Genomic DNA, 21,104 nt, shown 5'->3' on the forward strand with positions numbered 1-21,104 from the left:
CTCACTCAACACTCAAAACTTCTTACAATTAACTGTGTGTGTGTTCCTAGCCCACAATACCAAACATATTAATGCATTGGCTGATATCAGCCACCTCTGCAACACCAAAGACCTTCCGAGTCTATAGGCTCAGTACCACAACAGACGCATTTACTCAATAAGCCATCAGGAGTGCACTGAGAAACTTTTTAAAGCATGTATACACTGCCCACTCCAAACTTACGTGGGCTTAAATCAGATGACCGGCAAAATGAAAGGTCAAATGTAAGAATTGACTTCTATTTTATTTAATAAAATATAAATGAAGCTTTAATACATCATGGTTCTAAATAGAAAAATGTGTAGATAAGACCAGAACCCTAAAACAATTATGTACACCAATCAAGTTTCAGATTTTGCACAAAATTGCATACAGAATCTAGTTTGAACACGTGACCACTTTGTTTTCCATTGCCCCATCCAATACAACCACAACACAATTAATGTTTCTGTCACGTCATTACAAAACATAATTTATTATTCTTCAAAATGAAGATTTTTTTTTTTCCTTTAGGCAACATTTGAAATTATCTAATATACGGACTTGGCTTTTTCCTCCCAATGAACACAAGGAAGGTGAATTCATGCATGTATCTGAGACAACTGAGCACCTTTTTTTCTAGTAACATATTAAGTGTTTAATATTATTCATACCTGTTTACTGGTGAAACAGAATAGAGGCTAAATGCAAAAACACTTGCCTTTACATTAGTTAAGTATTTTCTTTGGTTCTGAACATACAGTCTGCACTTTCCTCGCAAAGCTTACTGGGGGGAAAAAAATCAAAAGGGTAGTATTGAGGCATTAGAGTTTCAAAAATAAAGTTAAACAAACATTGTCACAAGTATCTAAAAACTTAATTCCGAAGGTGCCGCCTCTTAAATACATTACACTGTGATTTTAATAGTAATTTACAAAACGTACAGACTGTATAACTGAGGCTTTCATAGGCCACCTACAACAATGTTTATTGCTGTTTACAGGACTTGCAGCTTATGTGTACCTGAGCATAACTTTCTTCTAGATCAGAGTAATGCACTGAAAAAAGATATTGAATGACTGAAGGGATAAACCTTCTGATTTTTCTTTTGAAGGATGGGTTCTTATAAGCAAAGTTATTTTAAAAAGTGAACTCAGCTGAGAGGAATTGCAGATTTTGGGGTTGAAAATAAAACTAAATCTTTGTACTCCAAACTTTGGATGCAATTAAAATTTTGGAGCAAATAAAATACCTCGAGTGAATAATAAATGCTCATGCGTAAACTGGTTTCACAAAGAATAATGCTAAAAGGAGTTTGCATACATTAGCAACAGCCTTAGCACCATCTTAGCCCATTCCTTCCCCAGGGTTAACATACTGAGGTTGTGCACTGTACTGATGCTACCTATTATAGCAGGAAAAGAGACCAAATATTACATGAGCCAAAAATGTGCTGTAATGCATCACACCAGAAATATGGCATGCAGACATTGGTATTCACAGGTACAGGTTTCCCTAATTTTGGAACCAATTGTTTGGTGTTAATTATTGGGTTTACCCTTAAAATCAGAAGGCCTATTGAAGGGCAAACATTTTAGACCCAGCAGTTCTGTTTAGGTTGCCCAACTATCCAGATCACAGCTTTCCATTTTGTTTAAAGTGCAAAAGTCACAGAGAGGAAGAGAGGAAAAAAAGCATACTCATGCTTTTCCACCAGCAGGGTTATCTCCAACCATGAGACTCTCACATTTCACAGGAAATGCCACTGCTACACAAGTTGACGCTATGACTCCCCACTGCTGTTACTGATTCCGTTTACAGCTTGCGTTGCTTGTTCAGGCATCAGTGATGGATCAGACAAAATGGACGTGGTAGTACTAAGTTTACGAAGTGTGCTCAGTACCACTGAAACAAACGAAAAAAAATTGAAATTAGGTTTTTGACATATCAAACATGTAACATTCAGTTGGATATGAAAATATTGATTCAATTTATATGCAGCACAAGAATAGATTACAGATTGCTCAAAAATAGAGTTAAAAAGTAGAGAAAGAGAAAAGCACTCATTTTCTGACAACATTCCCCATTAGATGAAATGCTGTGTCACTTTGGAGGTGTACAACCTACTGGGGCACATAGCAATAGTCATTTTCGTACTAACATTATGGGCGTTTTAACGGAAAAGAAAAGCACGTTAAATTTAATAAAAATGTTTCCATAGCAAATTGTGTGCCATCCTGTCAAAATGTGAATTCTATATTTGTCATTATGGCTTTCTGATTGATGTAGCCTGTGTGTCAGTGTTCCCATACTGGTCATATTCCACCAATACCATAGGAGTGCATCAGATAAAACGGCATCTCTCAGGTTATTTCTTCTGATCGAGTCCTACCTATATTTCAGAAGAAACAAACCAAAGAAGTTCTAAATATCCCAAATATTTCCAAGAATGATTTCTGCTTTTAAAAAGATTTTTCTGTGATAGACCAACCCCACAGCCTATGTAATATTTAGGATATACCATATCAATCTAGTAGGCTGGACAGCTTCAGTAACCCCAAAAAAACTATGTTCAATGTAAAAGTTTACATCACTGATCAAAATTCGTTTTGGTATAACATACAAACACAGATTATTTGATTTCTAACCCAAAATTTAGTTATTACTTCTTGAAACCCTGAATTTTTCTTCATCGATAGTCATAGAACCACGGCTCTGATTAATAACTCCTACATTCTCCCATTCACAACTTTTGACATGGCATTTGGCAGTTGAAGAAGCTTCTTCCCAACTATTTCCAAACTATAGTATTTTGGGCGGGGGTCACACTCGAGGAGGGAGGGAGGGGTGCAGGGCGAGAGGGAGGGGGGGCATCTGGGGAAAGGGATGGGGATGGCGGCTGAGAGGGAGGGGGCTAGAGTGAGACATAGAGATTGAGAGAGATAGATAGATAACAAATTTCTGTTTGAGTAAGAACATTCTTCTAAACCACAATAATATAAACAATGACACTTATATTTCTTTACAGTACATCTATTACAAGCACTGGTGTCAAGCTGCTGAAAGGAAGAGGAGGAGTGGGAGAAGGGCATTAGGAAGAAGGCCATATCTACCTAGAGCGTTCAAGGAGCAATTCGAGCAGTGTGTCAAATTACAAAGGATGGTGTCACCCAAATCAGCCATTCACTACAGCCTCAGAGTAGGGCAGGAAATGGCACTGTCAGTAGTTGTAAAATAGGAGGGAAAGCAGAAGGGGAGGGAAAGGCTATCCATGATCAACTCATCTGATTATAGTACCAGTAAAGACAACTCCAATTCTCCATTCACCAGCAGCTCCACACCTTACCTTCCCTCTATAACTGACCATCACAATGCTTGGCCACAATGGAAAAATAAAAGCCACCAGCAAATGAACATTCCAAACCAAATTTAGAAATCAAATCATGCCATCTTGCATACAAATTTAAACTAATGATCCTTCTGCATTCCCTTAGTGCCCATCTTGCACGTGGCTTTGCCTGTCCTAATGCTCCTACTCAGTGTTATCCAAGTGGCTGAAGCATGGTTGGTGGAAGGCTGCAGATGTTTATTGTGGGGGGAGTGCAGTTGGCCTAGTACGACAACCTCAAACAGTTCTGGACCTTGAAGGCCTGGTTTCACACTGTCTTCTCAGCATGGGCAGCAGCAGGGCCATGGTTGAAAGACAACAGCAAAGGCACTGGAAGAGTGGCAGTGGTGGGAGGACAAATGCTGCCATCCTGAGAAATGACTGCAGATTCGTGCTCCACAGAGCCACTGCCACACCTTGGGGTGGCATCCCAGCAATACAATACATTCCTGTGACACTCTGCAAGCCCCTTAGGATGGCAGCATTAGAATTTAAGAAATAGGCACAGGACTAGGCCATTCAGCCCATCAAGCCTGCTCCTCCATTCAGTCCGATCATGGCTGATCTTCAACCACAGATCCAACTTCCCACCTGATCCCCATATCTCTTGATTTCCCCTAAAACCCAGAAATCTACCTCAGCCTTGAATATACTCAATGACCCAGCATCCATAGCCCTCTGGGGTACAGATTTCCAAAGATTACAATCCAGTGAGTCAAGAAATTTCTCCACATCTCAGTCCTAATTGGCTGAACCCTTATCCTGAGACTAGTTCTAGAAGCTCCAGCCAGGGGAAACAGCCTCTTCACATCAACCCTGTCAAGCTCTCTCAAAATCTTATCTCAATGTGATTACTTCTCATTCCAGAAAGCGTAGACTTATTTTGCTCAGTCTCTCCTCATAGGACAGCACTCTCATGCCAGGACTCAATCTAGTAAACCTTTGCTACACCCCACTAAGGCAAGTATATTGTTCCTTAGGTAGGGAAACTAAGAGTTTACACATTATGCAGGTGTGGTCTCACCAAAGCCCCATACAACTGCAGTAAGATTTTCTTAATCTGTACTCCAATCCCCTTGAAACAAAAGCCAGGATACCATTTGCCTTACTAATTACTTGCTGTACCTGCATGTTAACTTTGTATTTCATGTACAAGGACACCTAAATCCTTCTGATCACCAACATTTAATAGTTCACACCATTTAAAACTTAAGTCTTTCAATTCTTCCTACCAAAGTGAATAACCTCACATTTCCCCACTTGAAACTCCATCTCCCACCTTTTTGCTCACTCAATCTAGCTACACCTTTGCAAACTGTGTTCTTCTCACAGCTTACTTTTCCACCTTGCTTTGTACTGTCTGCAAACTTGGATAAATTACACTCAATCCATTCATTTAAGTCATTGATATAGATTGTGTAAAGCGTGGCCCCAGCACGATGCTTGTGGCACCCCACTATTAATAGTCTGCCAGCCTGAAAATGATTTGTTTACTCCTAGTCTGTTTTTTACCCTTTAACCAACCCTCAATCCATAGTAATATGTTGCCCCCAAGCTCAATAGTCTTTATCTTGTGCAACAGCCTTGTGTGTATGGCACCTTAATCGAATGCCTTTTGAAAATCCAAATATACTACATCCACTGGTTACATTTTATCCTGCTAGTTATATCCTCAAAAACCTCTTAACTGTTACGAAAGTATAATAATTTTCATAGTATTTTTCTGGTTTATTGTAAAGTAGGTTTATGGGGGTGAGTGTAGATGGGTCTGTGTGATTTAATTACATTTGGAGTCCGGTAGACTGCAAGCTTGGAATTATCACAAGAAGGTAAGTGTAGAAATGTGTTTGAAATGCTAATGAGTAATCATGGATGCTGGCTTAGCATGTAAGGTGTTGAGGGAATTTGCATTTTCAGGGAAGTGAAGGGATTGTTTGGATTTCAAAGGGATGTTAGTCTGTTTACAACTAGCCAGATAAGCAAGAATGTATTTATTTTTCCCCAAAGGTTACTGACAATATTGGCAACATGAAAGTTTTTATATTATGGGAAAGGTACCATTCCAAAAACATATGGAAAATGGAATTTGCATACTAAAGAGAGCAAAACATATATAAAGGAGAAAAAAAGGTTATGTGAGGTGAGGGCCATGTAAGATCTAACAGGAGTGTGTGAAATAGCCTTCAAGAAGCATCCAGCAATTTGTGCATAAGTCTGTTATGTCCAGTAACTGAAGTTGGAGAAAGCCCTTTGGAATCCAGTGTCAAGTGGGTACTGTGTTAACTTGCTGTTTTTTTTAAATCTACAATCTAATTTGGACTGTTGCCTTAAAGGGGGGTGTAACCAGGAGTCAGGCTAATTAGAAATTTTAGAATTTGTTATAGTATTAAGTAATTGTAGTCTTATGTATGTGCTTGAAATCTTTTGTTCCATTAATAAATATTTTAATTTAATTTCTAAACTCTTTAAAGATCTTAGTGGACTCATTACTTCTGAATTCAGTGCACATATCTTCTCATAATAAATGCGAATTGCAAAACCATTGTGATAGTATGGCCAATTTTCCCTTGTGGATTTGGTCACCTGACACACGTCATCTGCCATGTCATAACATAATACATTTGTCAAACACAATTTCCCTTCCATGAAGCCATATTGACTCTGCCTAATCATACTATGATTTTCTAAGTGCCATTACCACTTCCTTAATAATGGATTTCAGCACTTTCCTGACAACTGATATCAGGATAACTGGCCTGTGGTTCCCCATTTTCTCTCTCCCTCCTTTCCTGAATAGCAGTTACATTTACTAGCATCCAATCCACTGGGACTGTTCCAGATTCTAGGGTTCATTGGATAATTATAACCAATACGTTACTAATGTGGCAGTTACCTTTTTCTAGGATGTAGGCTGTCAGTCTAGGGGAATTTTTCACTTGCTAGCCTCGGTTCTTTTCCTTTAATAATTAGTTTTTAGTTCCTCAATTTCATTAGACTTTTGGTTCCCATTATTTATTGTATATACTTCCACTGTGAAGACAAATATAAAAGCTTATTTAACATCACTGCCATTATTCTTCAATATTATTTCTCCTCTCTCAGCCTCCAAGGGACTCACATTTGCTTTTGTTACTCTCTTTTACATATTTCTAGAAACTCTTTCAATCTGATTTTACATTTCTAGCTAGTTTACTCTCACATTCTATTTTCTTCCTCTATTAACCTTTTGGTCACCCTTGGTTTTCTAAACTCTTCCAATCTTCAGGCTACTTTTCTTGCAGCATTATAAGCCTCTTCTTTTAAGCTTTCTGGTTACCCACAATGGATCACTTTCCTATGGAGTTTTTATATCTTAATGGAGTGCATAGTCTTTGAGAATTATGAAATATTTCTCTAAATGTTCACCATTGCTTTTCTACTGTCATATCTTTTAATCTGATTTCCCAGTCTAATTTATCCAACTCTCCCCTTGCCCTAGGTAATTTGCTCTATGTTCAAGGTTCTAGTTTTGGGTTTAAGTTTGTCATTCTCGAACTGAATGGGAAATTCTATCATATTATGATCACTCTTCCCGGAAGATCCCTTAATATGAGATTACAAATTAAACATTTCTCATTACGCAAGACAAGATCTAAATAGTCTGTTCCTGGCTGGTTCAATGATTTGTTCTAGGAACTAGTCTCTAACATATTCCATGAGCTTGCCCTACAAACTACTATTCCAATTTGATTTGTCCAGTCTATATGAAGATTAAAGTCCACCATGATTATTGTGTGCATTATCTTTGTTACAAGCTCCTCTTATTTCTTGAATAATACTGTTAGGAAACCTATAAACCACTCTCAAGAGTTATCTGCCCTAGTTATTTCTCATCTCCACCCATACAGATTCCATTTCCTCATCTTCCTAGCTAAGATCCTTATGTCATCCTTTATCACCAGGGCTACCTTACTTCTTTTCAATTTTTTCTATCTTTTCAAAACATCAAGAACCCTGGAACATTTAGTCCCCAATCTCTTTCAGCCTACAACCTTGTCTTCGTGATGGCTATTAGGGCAACCCTATTTGTGCCATATAAATGATAAAGCATCTTTAATTTTACATTTTTACTTTTTTTCCCCCATGACTATACCTTATTTGTTGATGCACTACTACTGTTAAACTCTCATTTCCTGTCACTGCTCTATGTCCTTGATTTCTCTCTTTAGGTTTATAAATTTCCCCTGATTTGATCCCACCCCACACCCTTTTTAGATTTAAGACCTAGGTACAGCCCTAGTTATTTGATTCACCAGGATACTGGCCCCAGCCCAATTTAACTGGGCACCACCCCAAAAGAACAGCTGTCTTTCTCTCTTTTAGGCATTTCTATGTTCTGTCCTTCCTGCTTTTAGGCACCTCCATGTTCCTCAACATCAGCCTGGTAGAAAGCTAATGTACCAAGCATTTCATTGTATACACTCATCAACCTTCATCTGTAGGCTGCCCATTGAAGTCCTCATATGAATGCTCTGCAGCAGAACTTGCGTGCAGCTTCCACCTCTGGCAAGCTAGCACCTATGTACCCTTGCCCTCTGCCCTGGTTGCAGGTCACTCATGCCCAGTGTTTTTTCATGTGTCGATCCCATCAGTAGCTGAGCTGGTGGCTGCAGATGTGAGTGAGAGTGACATTGTTGTTTCTTCTTCACTGTCTTCCTGCTCTTCCACCTTTTGCTGTTCCATCACTGCCTGACCAGGTGACAATTCATGGGTATGTGAAAGGAAATAGGCACAAGGGTAGCATTGCAGTGAGGGTAGAGGTGGAGAAAGCAAGATGTGCATGCTTACATCATCTGCAGTTTGTCAGTCAGAAGAGATACTTGGAAAACGGGAAGGGGAGATGTGAAGTGTATTAGGTAGACAATAACATTATCTTCAATGATTTCAACCCTGCCTGTGGCCTCATGGCTGTCCCAATAATGGCACCCATTGCCTTCCCAATGAGGTAAGGATATGCAGCTGTGCCTGTCCCTCACTGGTTATGCACCAGCCTGTCCTGCATGAGGGAGGGAGGTGTATTCGTGAGGGGTGTGCAATGTGTTTGGGTAATGTGGCTGTCATGTTTAGAGCTGGTAGTGCATGCTAAATTAGAGATGAGGGTGAGAGATTTGCAGCAGTGCTAAGTGTGTTGGTGAAACTAGGAGTCGTGACTGACTGGTAAGTGAGTGAATGAAGGTGCGGTGCATTGAGCAGGGTGAGAGGTTAACAGAGCACTTGAAGATGCATTCACTAATCTTGACCACAAGTGCGAGGTCACTGAACTTCTTACAGCCTGCATTCAGATCCTGGGGGTTAGCCTCCTGGCATTCGCTGCCATCGCTATCCAGTCTCATTGTCTTTGCAAAGTTTGCATGTAAGGCCTCCTGGCTCCCTGACATCTCTCCACCTCTTCACCTCCTGCACTAAGGTCACCAGTGCAGCGTCAAAAAATCTTACAACCTGCTCTCTGCCATGTTGTGCCATTATTGTGGGTTCCCTGCATCAAAATCACTTTCAGAGCAACTTTTGGCACCTGTTCCCACCAAAGTGGTCCTCTCCTTCAAGAAATGCAGGTTAGCTTTAACTTGCACTAGCTTTGCACAATTTTGTGCTTCCTGCTTAGGTATGCAGCCATCTACAGTGCACTTAATGCTATATTAATGAGCGATCCAAGTCTTTTCGCACGCCTGCTCATATTTTCAGAAAAGCTTATTAAAGTGTCAGTTCAAAGGAAAGTAGGAACAGAAGTAGTCTACCAGGCTCTCAAAGCTGTTCTGGCATTCAATGAGATTACAGCTTATCTGTAACACCATTCCTTTTGCTTGCCTTTAATCTATGTCCCTTGATATCCTTACCTAACAAAGTCTGTTAATCTCATGGAATTTTCAAAATGCATCCAAAACTCAACGTTTTACGGCCATCGATCGATCCCTCTGTCTGAATGCGTCTCTGCCCATACCATCACCATATTAGTGACCTCCTTGAAAAATTCAACTAGATTATCAGACATGACCTACCAATCACAATTCATGTTGACCCTCTCATACCCATTTAACAGCTCAGTTGCTCTGCACCTGATAAGATTCTAATTACTTCCCACAACGATGTTAAACTGTCTGTACTTACCTGGTTTCTCCCTCCTCCCTGTCTTAAATAATTTGAGTGGTATTTGCAATTCTGTAATTCAAACTGCAATAATTCTCAAGTCTAAAAGAGTTTATGATGAATATATCTGCAATTTCCCACCAGTTCATTGTTAACATGCTTGAGTGGAAACCATGAGGTCTTTGATATCTCTCTATTTATCATTATTTTCTCAATGTTATTTTCCTATTGTGAAAAAGGACAAAGTTTAATAAGTCTGCCATTTCTTTATTATTTATTAGAGTTGGACCTGCATCTGGCCTTATTGAGCCCAAACTCCCCTTCACCACCCTCTCTTTCTCAATAAATTTATAAAAACTTTTGTTGTTAGTTTTTATATCACTAGTAAGTTTTTGTTCATACTCCCTTTTAGCAAAACGTATTACTGTCTTTGTATCTTTTTTTTTTAGTTCTCCCACTCTGCTGGGTTCTCATCTTTCTGTGCACTTGTGCAAGTCTTTTTCTTTCAGCTTAACACTATCTTATACCTTATCTGTGGACCATAGCCGCTTAAATGTACAAGTGGAGATAGTGCCTTGTGGGGGTATGTAAGTTTGTTGTAATGCATCAAAAAACTCCTTGAACTGAACAAATTCAAATCATAATATGGTCACTGTGGTTTCCTCAGTCAGACTGTTAAATATTCTAGTTTGTTAGTGATCACCAAGCCTAGTATGGCCTTATCCGGTCGGCTCTAAAACATTGTTGCAGGAAACTTTCCTTAATACATGCTAGATATTTATTGCATTTTCTATTTCAGCTACTCTGTTTCTCCCAGTTTGTGTGAAAATTAAAATCTCCCATTACTGTATAGATGCCAGACCCCTGAACCAGCGTCCCAAAATACAAAAGGACTTGAAACTCGATAACATTCGAAGCTGGTGCCTTGGGTAGCGATTTAAATAAAACCCTTCTATGCTTTATTTTTCATACTTTATTTTATGTATTATAAGTACATGCTAGGCCTAGGACCCAAAATCCCCAACATCAGCACATGCCCGGTCCCGGTCTTCCCGGATCTGGGGTCTGACGCCTGTATAACCATGTTATTTCTGCTATCTTCTTTCTTGATTCTCACAATAGTACAACCTTCCACCGCATCACTACTGTCAGGAGATCAGTCAACAACTTTCACAAGAGTCTTGCATCCTTTACTGTCTCTTAGTTCTCCCATTACTGTTTCCACTGACTGGTGTCCTTTTTTTCCACTGCTGTGAATATGTCTTATCAATATTACTACTACTCCTCCTTACACACCTTCCATATTTTTTATGAAGATCCTATATCCTGTATCTATGCTTCTAACTCATTAATTTTATTACATGTGTTCGTGTACATGGTTCTTATTTAATTAACCCCACCATGTCTATATGCCTTGATGGTGTATTTCCTTTAGTTTTAGACTTACCAAAATTTTGGTTGTTGATGCTCTTTAAATTTTTGTACAGACAAGTTCATATGTTTTTATTTTCCATCATTCCTGCTTTATTTTTAACAAGAATTTTGTTGTTACTTCCTATAACCTTTTCTGTTCTTCAAGTATTTATATTACCTTTATCTGCTTTTATGTTCTGATGAGGAAAAATTAAAACTCTGATATTAAGAGATGGTTTACTTCAACTCTACTTATCTCACAGTTGACTTACTTGGTCGAAGAACTGGTAGGGAACAGTGTTGATCCAACCAGGACAGCGTTGTCTTGCATAAGTCATCTAGACTTGTGGTTGCAACCGTAGCATTGAAAGATTCAAACAATGGTTTTATGATTATGCTAAACTGATTACAAAGTCAAGGATCACAATTCTTTTAATTTCATAGTCACTGAACATGTTACAACGTTTATTCATAAAACAGTGAAAACCATTACTGAACATGCTGCAAGAAATTCAATATTACTGAAGTATTACTCTGAAGATGCTTGTGGTCAATCATACATGATAGCAAATTAGTAATATATAACATTTAAAACCAACAAGATACAATTATTTTGGAACTTTGATCACATTGAGTTTTATAACAAGTTATAAAACATGTGTTTCTCATGTGGCGGTGCAGATTCGATGGGCCGAAAGGCCTTTTCTGCACTGTGATTCTGATATGAATATCAATAGCACTTCTTTAAAAAAGGTCATTATATTTTTGTTCCAACACAGAGCTGATAACATCAGGGTCGTAATAAGATCATAGGCAGTAGGAGCAGTAGGCTATTCAACCCATCGAGCCTGCTCCATCATTATAATTGATCATGGCTGATCTGATTGTGGCTTTAATTCCACTTTGCTGCCTGCCCCCATAACATTCAACTCCCTTGTTGATCAAAAATCTGTCTCACTCAGCCTTGAATATATTCAATTACCCAGTCTCTGCTACTGTCTGTGGAAGAGAATTCCAAAGGCCAATGACTCTGAGAAGAAATTCCTCATCTCCATCTTAAATGGGTGACCCCATATTTTTAAACTGGTTCTAGATTCCCCTAAGAGGGGTAACATCCTCTGAAATCAGAATTGGATAACTTACTGTGTGCCCAAGAGAAGATTGGCAGCTCACTGCCAATTTCTCAAGAGCAATTAGGGTTGGGAGCAAATGCTGGCCTCACCAGCAATGCTCATGAGCAAACTAAAAAAAGATCGTTTTTAACCCAGAATGATTTCAATCTTGTTCTTTCAACTTTCTGCAGACTCAAGTGAGGAAAGGCTAAATTCACTCATCCAGGCTCGCCCGTGTATCATTTTAATAAAAATGTGGGCTGTGACCTCTTGCGCACTAAAACAATGGAATCATAAACATATTTTGTATCTGCTCTACAAGGTCAAAATATGAATTGAATAATCAAGAACTGCTCACAGTTGCCTATTTTCTGTGAAACTCATCTAGCTATTCAGTAAATGATCATTGAAGATAAAAACTGCCATGCTGAATGACAAATACCATTACCAGATGGTTAGGAAAGTGTTCAGTAGATGAACATAATGGTTAAATATCCACTGAAGTAAATGTTAATTCTAAGTTAATTGTTGGATTTTTAAAAAAATCAGTTCCTCAACGGCTAATGACTAAATACACTAGAAAGTCAGTGTTCCCATTCCTGATCTCTACTCACATTCAACTATCCAGTTAGCATTTCCTATCTATGCTCACATAAAGAATGTTCAATGGGGTGTGCTGGAAACCATACCCCAGTGTTACCAGCTTCAGAAGAGAAAGAGAAAAATTGAGAAATTAGGAAGGAAAAAAAGTTGTCTTTATTTCAGTTGGTTGAGCTTTCACTGTGGGGGCAATCGCAATCTGAGCACAAATTGCACCAGTTTTCCAAAATAAAGTTATGGTTTAAGCTTCTGTGCAAACTCATTTGCATTATCACAATCGTACAATCTTTTCTGAGCCAGGGCCATTATAACTGTTTATTATTTTCCCTTACATTAAAAAATGCTCCTTGATGCATTTAAGATTGGTAACCTGGTATATTGTTAATACGATCAGGACTGGGTCATCACCAAATATAACCATTTTTTACTCAGTATCCAGTAAGCAACTAGATTTTTTAAAAATGGAAAATGACCTTGAAAATCTATTCAGAACCACTTTACTAGTTTCACTGGTGTACAGTAGTCAGTTTCCTGGAAAACTATTTTAATATTTACAAGTTTTAAAGGTGCCTGCTAGTCCCCTTGTGCCTAAAGGAAGCAGCTTAATTTGAAGAGCTTTCTCGAAGGGCTGTAAATGGGCATAATTGGCAGATAATCATCATCTCATTAATTTGATCTGAGGGCGTGGCTTGTTTTGTGGGGCAAGGGGTGGGGGTGGGGGGGGAACAGTCTTCCAGAAGTAAGTTTTTTTAAACCAGCTTTAAAAAAAATGTGGAGACTTATTTTGTGCTGGATATAGCCTGCACTTGAAATTCCTTGATCTTTTAGGCAGTTTTGGCTGAATTGCACCTCAAAGGAAACACCACCCCAAAGAACCTAACATTTTTCAACTTTCCTGTATTAAAAAGGATACAATCCAGAACTTCCAGTTTTGAAGTGTTCTCGATTTGACGTATTCATCAAACATTTCCTGCATATGATCAAATCGTTGTTGTGTCATTGGGACACCGGTGGCAGGAAGCTGCTTATGGCAGGTACTGAAATTAGGAATTCATAGTTACAAATTACTACCAATTATAGGTCAAATAACTCGATGAACATTACCGACTTCTAACACAAAACAAAGTACAATACAATTCAACTACTCAATGACTCAGTAAGTTTATCGAATGTGTAGCTGAGCCATACAAAACCAGGAGCAGTCCCAGACACAATCTCCTCTTGATGCAGAGTTGCTAATCTCAGTCAGGACAAAGATAGAGGTGATATACCAGGTCTTCACCTCTGGGTAATGAAGCGACAAAATTAGCTTGCATTCTGCTTCATAATTGTTATCCATGCCTTCTTTCAGAAGTGGCATTTGTACACATCAGATGAGGAGCGGGCTTCACTGTCGACAGTCATTTAGATGTGGCACCAGAGGAGTCAACACATTCAGAAGAGGGCTGACAAAAACTGGACAGCCAGTACAAAGAACATACAACAGTGAAGTTAGGCTAGCTGAATACAATTGGAACTGCTGCTGCATCTTCCAATGTAGTGTACAAGAATACTTGTGCAACAGTACTTATAGCAGGGCTTCCTAAACTGGGTCACGAGATGAGATTTGGGTGTCATGAGCTCCGAGGCAGCAATGGTTTCCTGGAAGCTCGGACTGAATGCTAACAGCTACGTTGCCCCTTTAAATCTGTTTTTTTTTTGTTACTGGGCAGGGCCTAATTGCAGATAATTTGCAGATTGCTGCTGCAAAAAAGTCTGTGAATAGGTAAGGTGTTAATTTTTTGGGGAAACCCTGCCCATTCATCAACTGCCTCCACGAGGGAGAAGGGGAGAGGTGAAGGTTAGGGAGATGGGGGGTGGTGAAGGAAGGGGGAAAGGTGAAGGAGGGGGAAATGAGGAAGGTGAAGAGGGGGAAGATGTGGGGGGTGAAGGAGGGGGAAGATTGGGGGGAGGGTTGAAGATGGGGGGTTGAAGTGGGGGGGAGCGATGGGTTGAAGGAGGGGGTAGATGGGTTGGTGAAGGGCCCTTAACCATGTCCGACCCATCTCCTGCGCTTCTGCCCTCACCTAGGGGGTGAAGGGGGAGATGGGGGCTGGAGGAGCGGGAGATGGAAGATGGAGGAGGGGAGATGAGGGAGAAGGAGGGGGCTGAAGGAGGGTGATGGATGGGTGAAAGAGGGGGGTGATGTGTTGAAGGAGAGGGGGGATGGGCGGATGAAAGGCCCTTAACTGTGTCCAACCCATCTCCTGCGCTTCTGCCCTCAAACCTTCCCCCCCTCCCAGCGAATGCAGTAGACTAAATTGAAGGAGGTGCAAATGAAGTGCTACTTCACCTGAAAGGAGTGTTTGGGCCCTTGTACGGGGAGGAGGTAGAGGGGCAGTTGTTGCACCTTCTGCGATTGCATGGGAAGGTGCCGTGGGAAGGGGATGAGGTGTTCGGGGTGATGGAGGAGTGGGCCAGGGTGTCCCGGAGGGAACGGTCCCTACGAAATGCTGACAGAGGTGCGAGGGGAAGATGCGTTTGGTGGTGGCATCATGCTGGAGTTAGCGGAAATGGCGGAGGATGATGGGGCCCACCTTGTCCTCACTTTTCACCCCACCAGCCTCCGCATTCAAAGGATCATCCTCTGCCATTTCCACCAAATCCAGCATGATGCCACCACCAAACACATTTTCCCCTCACACCCCATCAGCAGTCCATCAGGACCGTTCCCTCCGGGACACCCTGGTCCACTCCTCCATCACCCCGAATACCTCACCCCCTTCCCATGCTATCTCAGAAGGTGCAACATCTGCACCTTTACTTCCTTCCCTCTTCACCATACAAGGGCCCAAACACTCCTTTCAGGTGAAGTAACATTTCATTTGCACCTCCTTCAATTTGATCTACTGCATTCGCTGCTCCCAAAGTTGTCTCCTCTACATCGGGTAGACCAAATGCAGACTGGGTGACCACTTTGCAGAACACCTTCAGTCTGTCCGCAAGCATGACCCAGACCTTCCTGTCGCTTGCCATTTCAACACACCACCCTGCTCTCATGCCCGCATGTCCGTCCTTTGCCTGCTGCAATGTTCCAGTGAAGCCCAACGCAAATTGGAGGAACAGCACCTCATCTTCCGATTAGGCACTTTACAGCCTTCCGGGCTTAACATTCAGTTCAACAACTTCAGACCAGGAACTCTCTCCTCTATCTTCACCCCTTTTTAAATCCCTTTTTTCAAAATTTATTTTTTATCTACTTATATTTACTTATTATTCATTGTTTTATCCCTTTTTTATTCCACTTTCTATCCTTTTTCCCCCACCACCACCCCTCCACCCCATCCCACCCCCAAAAGGGCCATCTGTTACTTGTTCCATGTTATTCTTTCACAGATTGCTGACCCTCGTTCTGCTATTATCACATTCTGCTTTCTTACCTTTCTGCCACTATCAGCACCTTTGTTTGCCCTTACCACTACCATTAACAACCACTTTATTCATGACAGCTTTGACAATCTTTCCTTTGCCCCCATCCAGCTTCACCTGCTCCACCCCCCTTAAATAGCATAAATTTCATCACATTTCTCCTTCTCTTTAGCTCTGAAATAGGGACATTCGGACTCGAAACATTATCCCTGTTTCTCTCTCCACAGATGCTGTCAGACCTACTGAGTTTTTCCAGCATTTTCTGTTTTTGTTTCAGATTTCCAGCATCCACAGTATTTTGCTTTTATTTGAAATAAAGTAGTTGGGGGAAAGCTGTGTTATATTATAACCATATTTGGAGTTAGTAATTAAAAAAAATACTGTATTTGATGTCATGACATAGATTTGTAGAATAACAATGATGGAATTTGTTTTTAAAAAAATGCAGCAAAACTGTTTACCCACTTTATTGATGCATTAAGCTCCTCAATTTCTTCCCTGAGACGTTTTGCTTCATCCTGCATCTGTGTCCTCTCCTGCTGTAGTTTTGCTATGTATTCCACAGTTTTCTGCAGTGTGGCGGCATGGCTCATCTACAGGAAAGATACAAAAGCATCTGGTTAAAATACAAGCAAGGTTGATACCAATTCTGTGAACTAAGATTTTTTTTTATCCAATCAGAATATCTTTTCTTCTTCCGTCTTCTCCTCCTTCCCACTTCCCTTTTCTCAGTTTAACATATTTTCGAGTTTTCCTCCACTCGCTTCCATTTATTTTGTTTCAACATCATTATCTTTATCCTGATTAACTGTTTTACTCACTTGGCAATAGAGTCCGCCCCACAATCACTGCAGTTACTTTTCACTGTTTTCATACAGAGCAGATCCAACTCATGGGTTGGAAAAGACCATTACCAATTTGTGCAGTTAAGACCAATGAGGGAACAGCATTTTTACACTAATCAGGAAACAGCTTCATCAAATGAAAGGTCACAATCAGCAAAATTAACTCTGTTTCTCTCCCCACAGATGCTGCCAGACTTGAGTATTTCCAGCATTTCTGCTTTTATTAAGGAGTAAATGCTTATTGACCGGTCCAGACCAGGAAGGGCAAAGTGATAAATGGAACAGAGTCTTGGGATGAGTGGGCAGGCTTTTACTGAGCTTGGATTTTCTTCTTTCATGCAACAGTTGGACTCCTAGAAATGAGGGGGAAGGAACGGGGATTAGTGTGAAAGGGAGAAAAACGGGTGGGGTGGGGTGGGGTGGGGGTTCGCCACCTGGAATTCCAAGTGGGGACTCAATGATTGTGCCGTTTGGATCCAACTTCCTGCTCCAAAGAAGGGTGCACACCTCTGTCATAATCCATAAATCTCTCTCATAATCCAAAAACTTCAAGCTGGCAAAAACTTGCAGATTTTGTGAGATTGTAATAGTTACAATCCGGATTCAATTTATAGTGAGTTTCTGAATCATGCACTATACAAAATATCAGCTCACTTTCAAACCATCATATCTTATCTGCAAACATATGAAACTAAACAGCCAACCTACCGGTTTTACATTCGACTGGGGTTTTAAAGTGGTCACTAGATTGTGAAGAGTGTCAAAACCCACTCTGATGTTAAATCGCCTCTTTTGTTCTGCTGAAATATGGTTCATTCTCAGGCTCTGTAAAAAAGAAAATGACTGAAACTACATTGTAATGTCTAATGGTTAATCAAAAAGACTTCCTACTGCAGATCACTGGAGCTACATATTGCACAGATATGGGTGCTGTAGGACAGGATTGGACTCACCTGATGCAATTAGAAGAGGACCTGCAGCTGGATGCCAAGCAGATCAGGGGATTTCAAGAGGTGTGCTATTCTCACCCATCAACACCTGCGCCTGCAGGCAAAATAACAAGCTGCAATTTGGAGATAATTACTGAAAGTGGAGGTTCCTCTTCCAAAAGAATGCTGGAGGTGTCAGCTGTGGCTCAGTTCATAGCACCCTCGCCTTTGAATCAGAGGGTTGTGGGTTCATGTCCCACTCCTGGAAAACCAAGAACTGTGATTGTACTCGAAAGAAGTTGCAATCTGTGACTGTTGGTAACTCGAAAAGAGTTTCCAAAAGAATGCTGGGACAACATGCCCAATGATACCCTTATGACATGTCAAGGCCTTACTAACCATAACAACGGATGCTACTTCAGAAGCATCCCAAATAAAATACATAATTTTTTCAGTGGTGCTGCATAGAAGACATCGTCAGGGTAACCAAGAGCTACTGTGACCTGGCTAGTTTATCCACCAAGATGTCAACATTTCCCCAGAAACATCAGGCACATCTATCTGATAATGACAAAGAAGAAATGTCTTCTCAGCATCCAGCTCCATAGAGGGGCAAATACAGAACTACGCAATTTACTGCAGGGGCATTTTAAACCATTACACAGCATATGGCTGAACATGTCCGGTGACAGTAACTCTGGCTAAAACATGGCTCCATCTCCTTCTAGGTAAAATACTAGTTTATAGCGTTGGTGGCATGGAACATCAGTAAATCTCAGGCAGTACTACCTTCCTTTAACAGCCATGTAGGGTGCCAGGTGCTGTGATAGGCCTGCAAATGCAGATTTTTAAAAAAAAATCCACTCACAGGATGCAGGCATCACTGGCTAGGCCAGCATTTGTTGCCCATCCATGACTGCCCTCGAGGTGGTGGTGGTGGTTAGCCTTCCTTTGCCTATTTCTCTTTTAATTTATGGTTCCCTTAATCTTGGTAAATGTTGACAATAGGTTAAAATGTATTTTAGAGCTTTCAGAATTGATATTCCCACATTTAAATTTCAGTTGTACACAATATTCTACCGCAGCCACCCATCAGAATCTACACCAAACTATGCTAATGAGCTGCTCTAGGAAAATTAGGGGGAAGCAGCATACATTCATCTCAGCGTGTTAAACACTAATACTCACTCTCTTACTTTGGGGGTTGGAGGGGGGGGCTTGTATGTGTGTGTATGTGTGCACGCACATGTGGGCGTGCATGAGCACGTGCGAGAGAGAGAGAAGGGAAAGAGAAAAAAAATCAGAGGAGTTCAGAAGTTTGTTGTATTTTTGAAGTGTTTACTTCTAATAATCATCAATTTGACAGAAAGAAGTTCCTGTAAATTCTTCTGTGGGTGCAAACAGCTTCATTTCAATTAAGTGACAATTAAATTCCAATGCAAGTCTGCAGGTGATTTCCTGAATGTGAGTTTTCTGAAACAGGACTGCAGTTGTAAAGAGACAGTAAACAGAGGCACACTCATTCATATACATTATTCTCATGCATCTAGTAATCCAATCACAGAGGAAATTCATAAAGGCTTGGAGCCTGCCCTGTAGCCTATTGCCCAAATACGTGAGGTATATGCAAGTTTAGGAGGGAAGACTTTTGCCCAAGAGGTTAAAGAAAAAAAGCTACTTCAAAAGTTAGGCAACAGGATTCAGAAAATCTGATACCTTAAATGGTTGGTCGGGTTTAGGTTTTGTAGAATTGTTTATGGGAGACTGTGGGCTTGGGATTCTCTCTGAAGATGCTGGAGATCCTTGACCCGATTTCTGTCGGTCCCTGCCTGAAGAAAAATAAATTAAAGCTAACTATGTATAAATGGTCTTAAATTATTTGGCAAATTATTCATGTTAACATATTAAGCACTATTAAGCACTATGCCATTTAAAATATTGCACAATATTCACCAGTTAATGAGAACATTCAATAGGTGTAATAATTCTCAGTGAATACCTTCTAAGCACTAGGATAAAAAATAAATAATGCAAGAAACAGCACAGTTTATTAAGGTCTATCAGTAACTTATGGCCAAAATTAGCCAGTAAGTGTAAAGTTTTAAAAGGTATCTGTACAGGAAGCCTTTATAATGGAAGAGCATGTTGGATTTATTTGCAGCAACTTCTTGCAAGCTGCAGAACTCCTCAAAAGGAAGGAAGGAAAGAACTTGAAGTTGTATAGTACATTTCATTACCTTAGGGCATCCCAAAACCATTACAGCCAAAATATTTTTGAAGTATTGGCCTGTGGTAAGTAGGGAAACTCTGCATCCATTTTGCATACAGCAAGCTTCCACAAAACAGCAGTGAGACAAATAGCCTAATAATCTCTTTTACTGATGTTATTTGAGGGATAAATATTGAACTAATACTGGGAGAGCTCATCTTTAAATGGCGCTAACAGATTGTTAACATCCGCCTCACGGGGCTTCGGTCTAGCGTCTCTTCCATGATGATGGCACCTCCAACTGTGCAGCACTCCTTCAGTACTGGGCTGAAGTGCCACCTTAGATTAGTTGCTCAAGCCTTGAGAGTAGAAATTGAATCCATGATCAATTGACTCAGGTGAGAATGAGCTACCACTGAGCCAAGGTAAATAGTAGAAAAAAAACATGTTTTATGCACACTAAGAGTTGTTACAATGGTGGGTTGGTTGGGGTGGGGGGGAGGTACTCAGCTTTTTGTCTCAGCAGCTATATTAAAAATATTACTAGGAAACTATCTGCTTTCCCCAACACCCCCAGTCCCATCAAACTGGATGGCAATTCATGCTACAAGCTGGCACTCCTCACATTGTATGTAAAGGCCTCTCTTGCACAAGATACAAAATGCACAGATCTAAACGGTGTCAGGAGTATACCTCAGTATAGGGATGGCAAAACAGGGGTGGATTGCCTGAACTGGTTTTCATTCAGAATTGCACTTCACCTGCAGCCTGGAACAGGAACCCTGGCAATATTCCAAAAAAGGGACTTTGCCACCCCACAACCCTGTCAGAACATTGAGAATAATTGGAGCAGCCCCACTGAGATCTGCTAACTCAACCTGTCCAAGGTTCAAACTTTGAACTTCTTGGTGTGTTATGCATATCATTACACTGGCAATTGATTTTTATCAGGATGTTCACAATCAGCTTGGTTTAATATAGATCATAGAACACAAGAAATAGGAGCAGGAGTAGGTCATGTGGCCTGTTGAGCCTGCTCCACCATTCAATACGAACAC

At 40.5% G+C, this 21,104-nt stretch overlaps 1 protein-coding gene across 2 annotated transcripts in view; it reads right to left on the bottom strand.

Annotated features, from left to right (window-relative positions):
• Positions 1 to 258: 258 nt before the first annotated feature.
• The window catches only part of mlxip (MLX interacting protein), a 97,390-nt gene continuing 76,544 nt past the window's right edge, over positions 259 to 21,104 (bottom strand). Inside the window, exons 12-17 of one of the 2 annotated variants that reach the window (XM_078554141.1) lie at positions 19,554 to 19,666; positions 17,617 to 17,733; positions 16,529 to 16,656; positions 13,569 to 13,692; positions 11,216 to 11,345; positions 259 to 1,924 (exon numbers count right to left, since the gene is read on the bottom strand). In XM_078554141.1, the coding sequence (XP_078410267.1) occupies positions 1,803 to 1,924; positions 11,216 to 11,345; positions 13,569 to 13,692; positions 16,529 to 16,656; positions 17,617 to 17,733; positions 19,554 to 19,666 (734 nt within the window). In that variant the 3' untranslated portion in view covers positions 259 to 1,802. Of the gene's footprint in view, positions 1,925 to 7,530; positions 8,973 to 11,206; positions 11,346 to 13,568; positions 13,693 to 16,528; positions 16,657 to 17,616; positions 17,734 to 19,553; positions 19,667 to 21,104 lie in introns of those variants that run through there. The other variant, XM_078554142.1, reaches the window with a different exon arrangement.

Source organism: Cetorhinus maximus, chromosome 12 (genome assembly GCF_964194155.1).
Source record: "Cetorhinus maximus chromosome 12, sCetMax3.hap1.1, whole genome shotgun sequence".
NCBI lineage: Eukaryota > Metazoa > Chordata > Chondrichthyes > Lamniformes > Cetorhinidae > Cetorhinus > Cetorhinus maximus.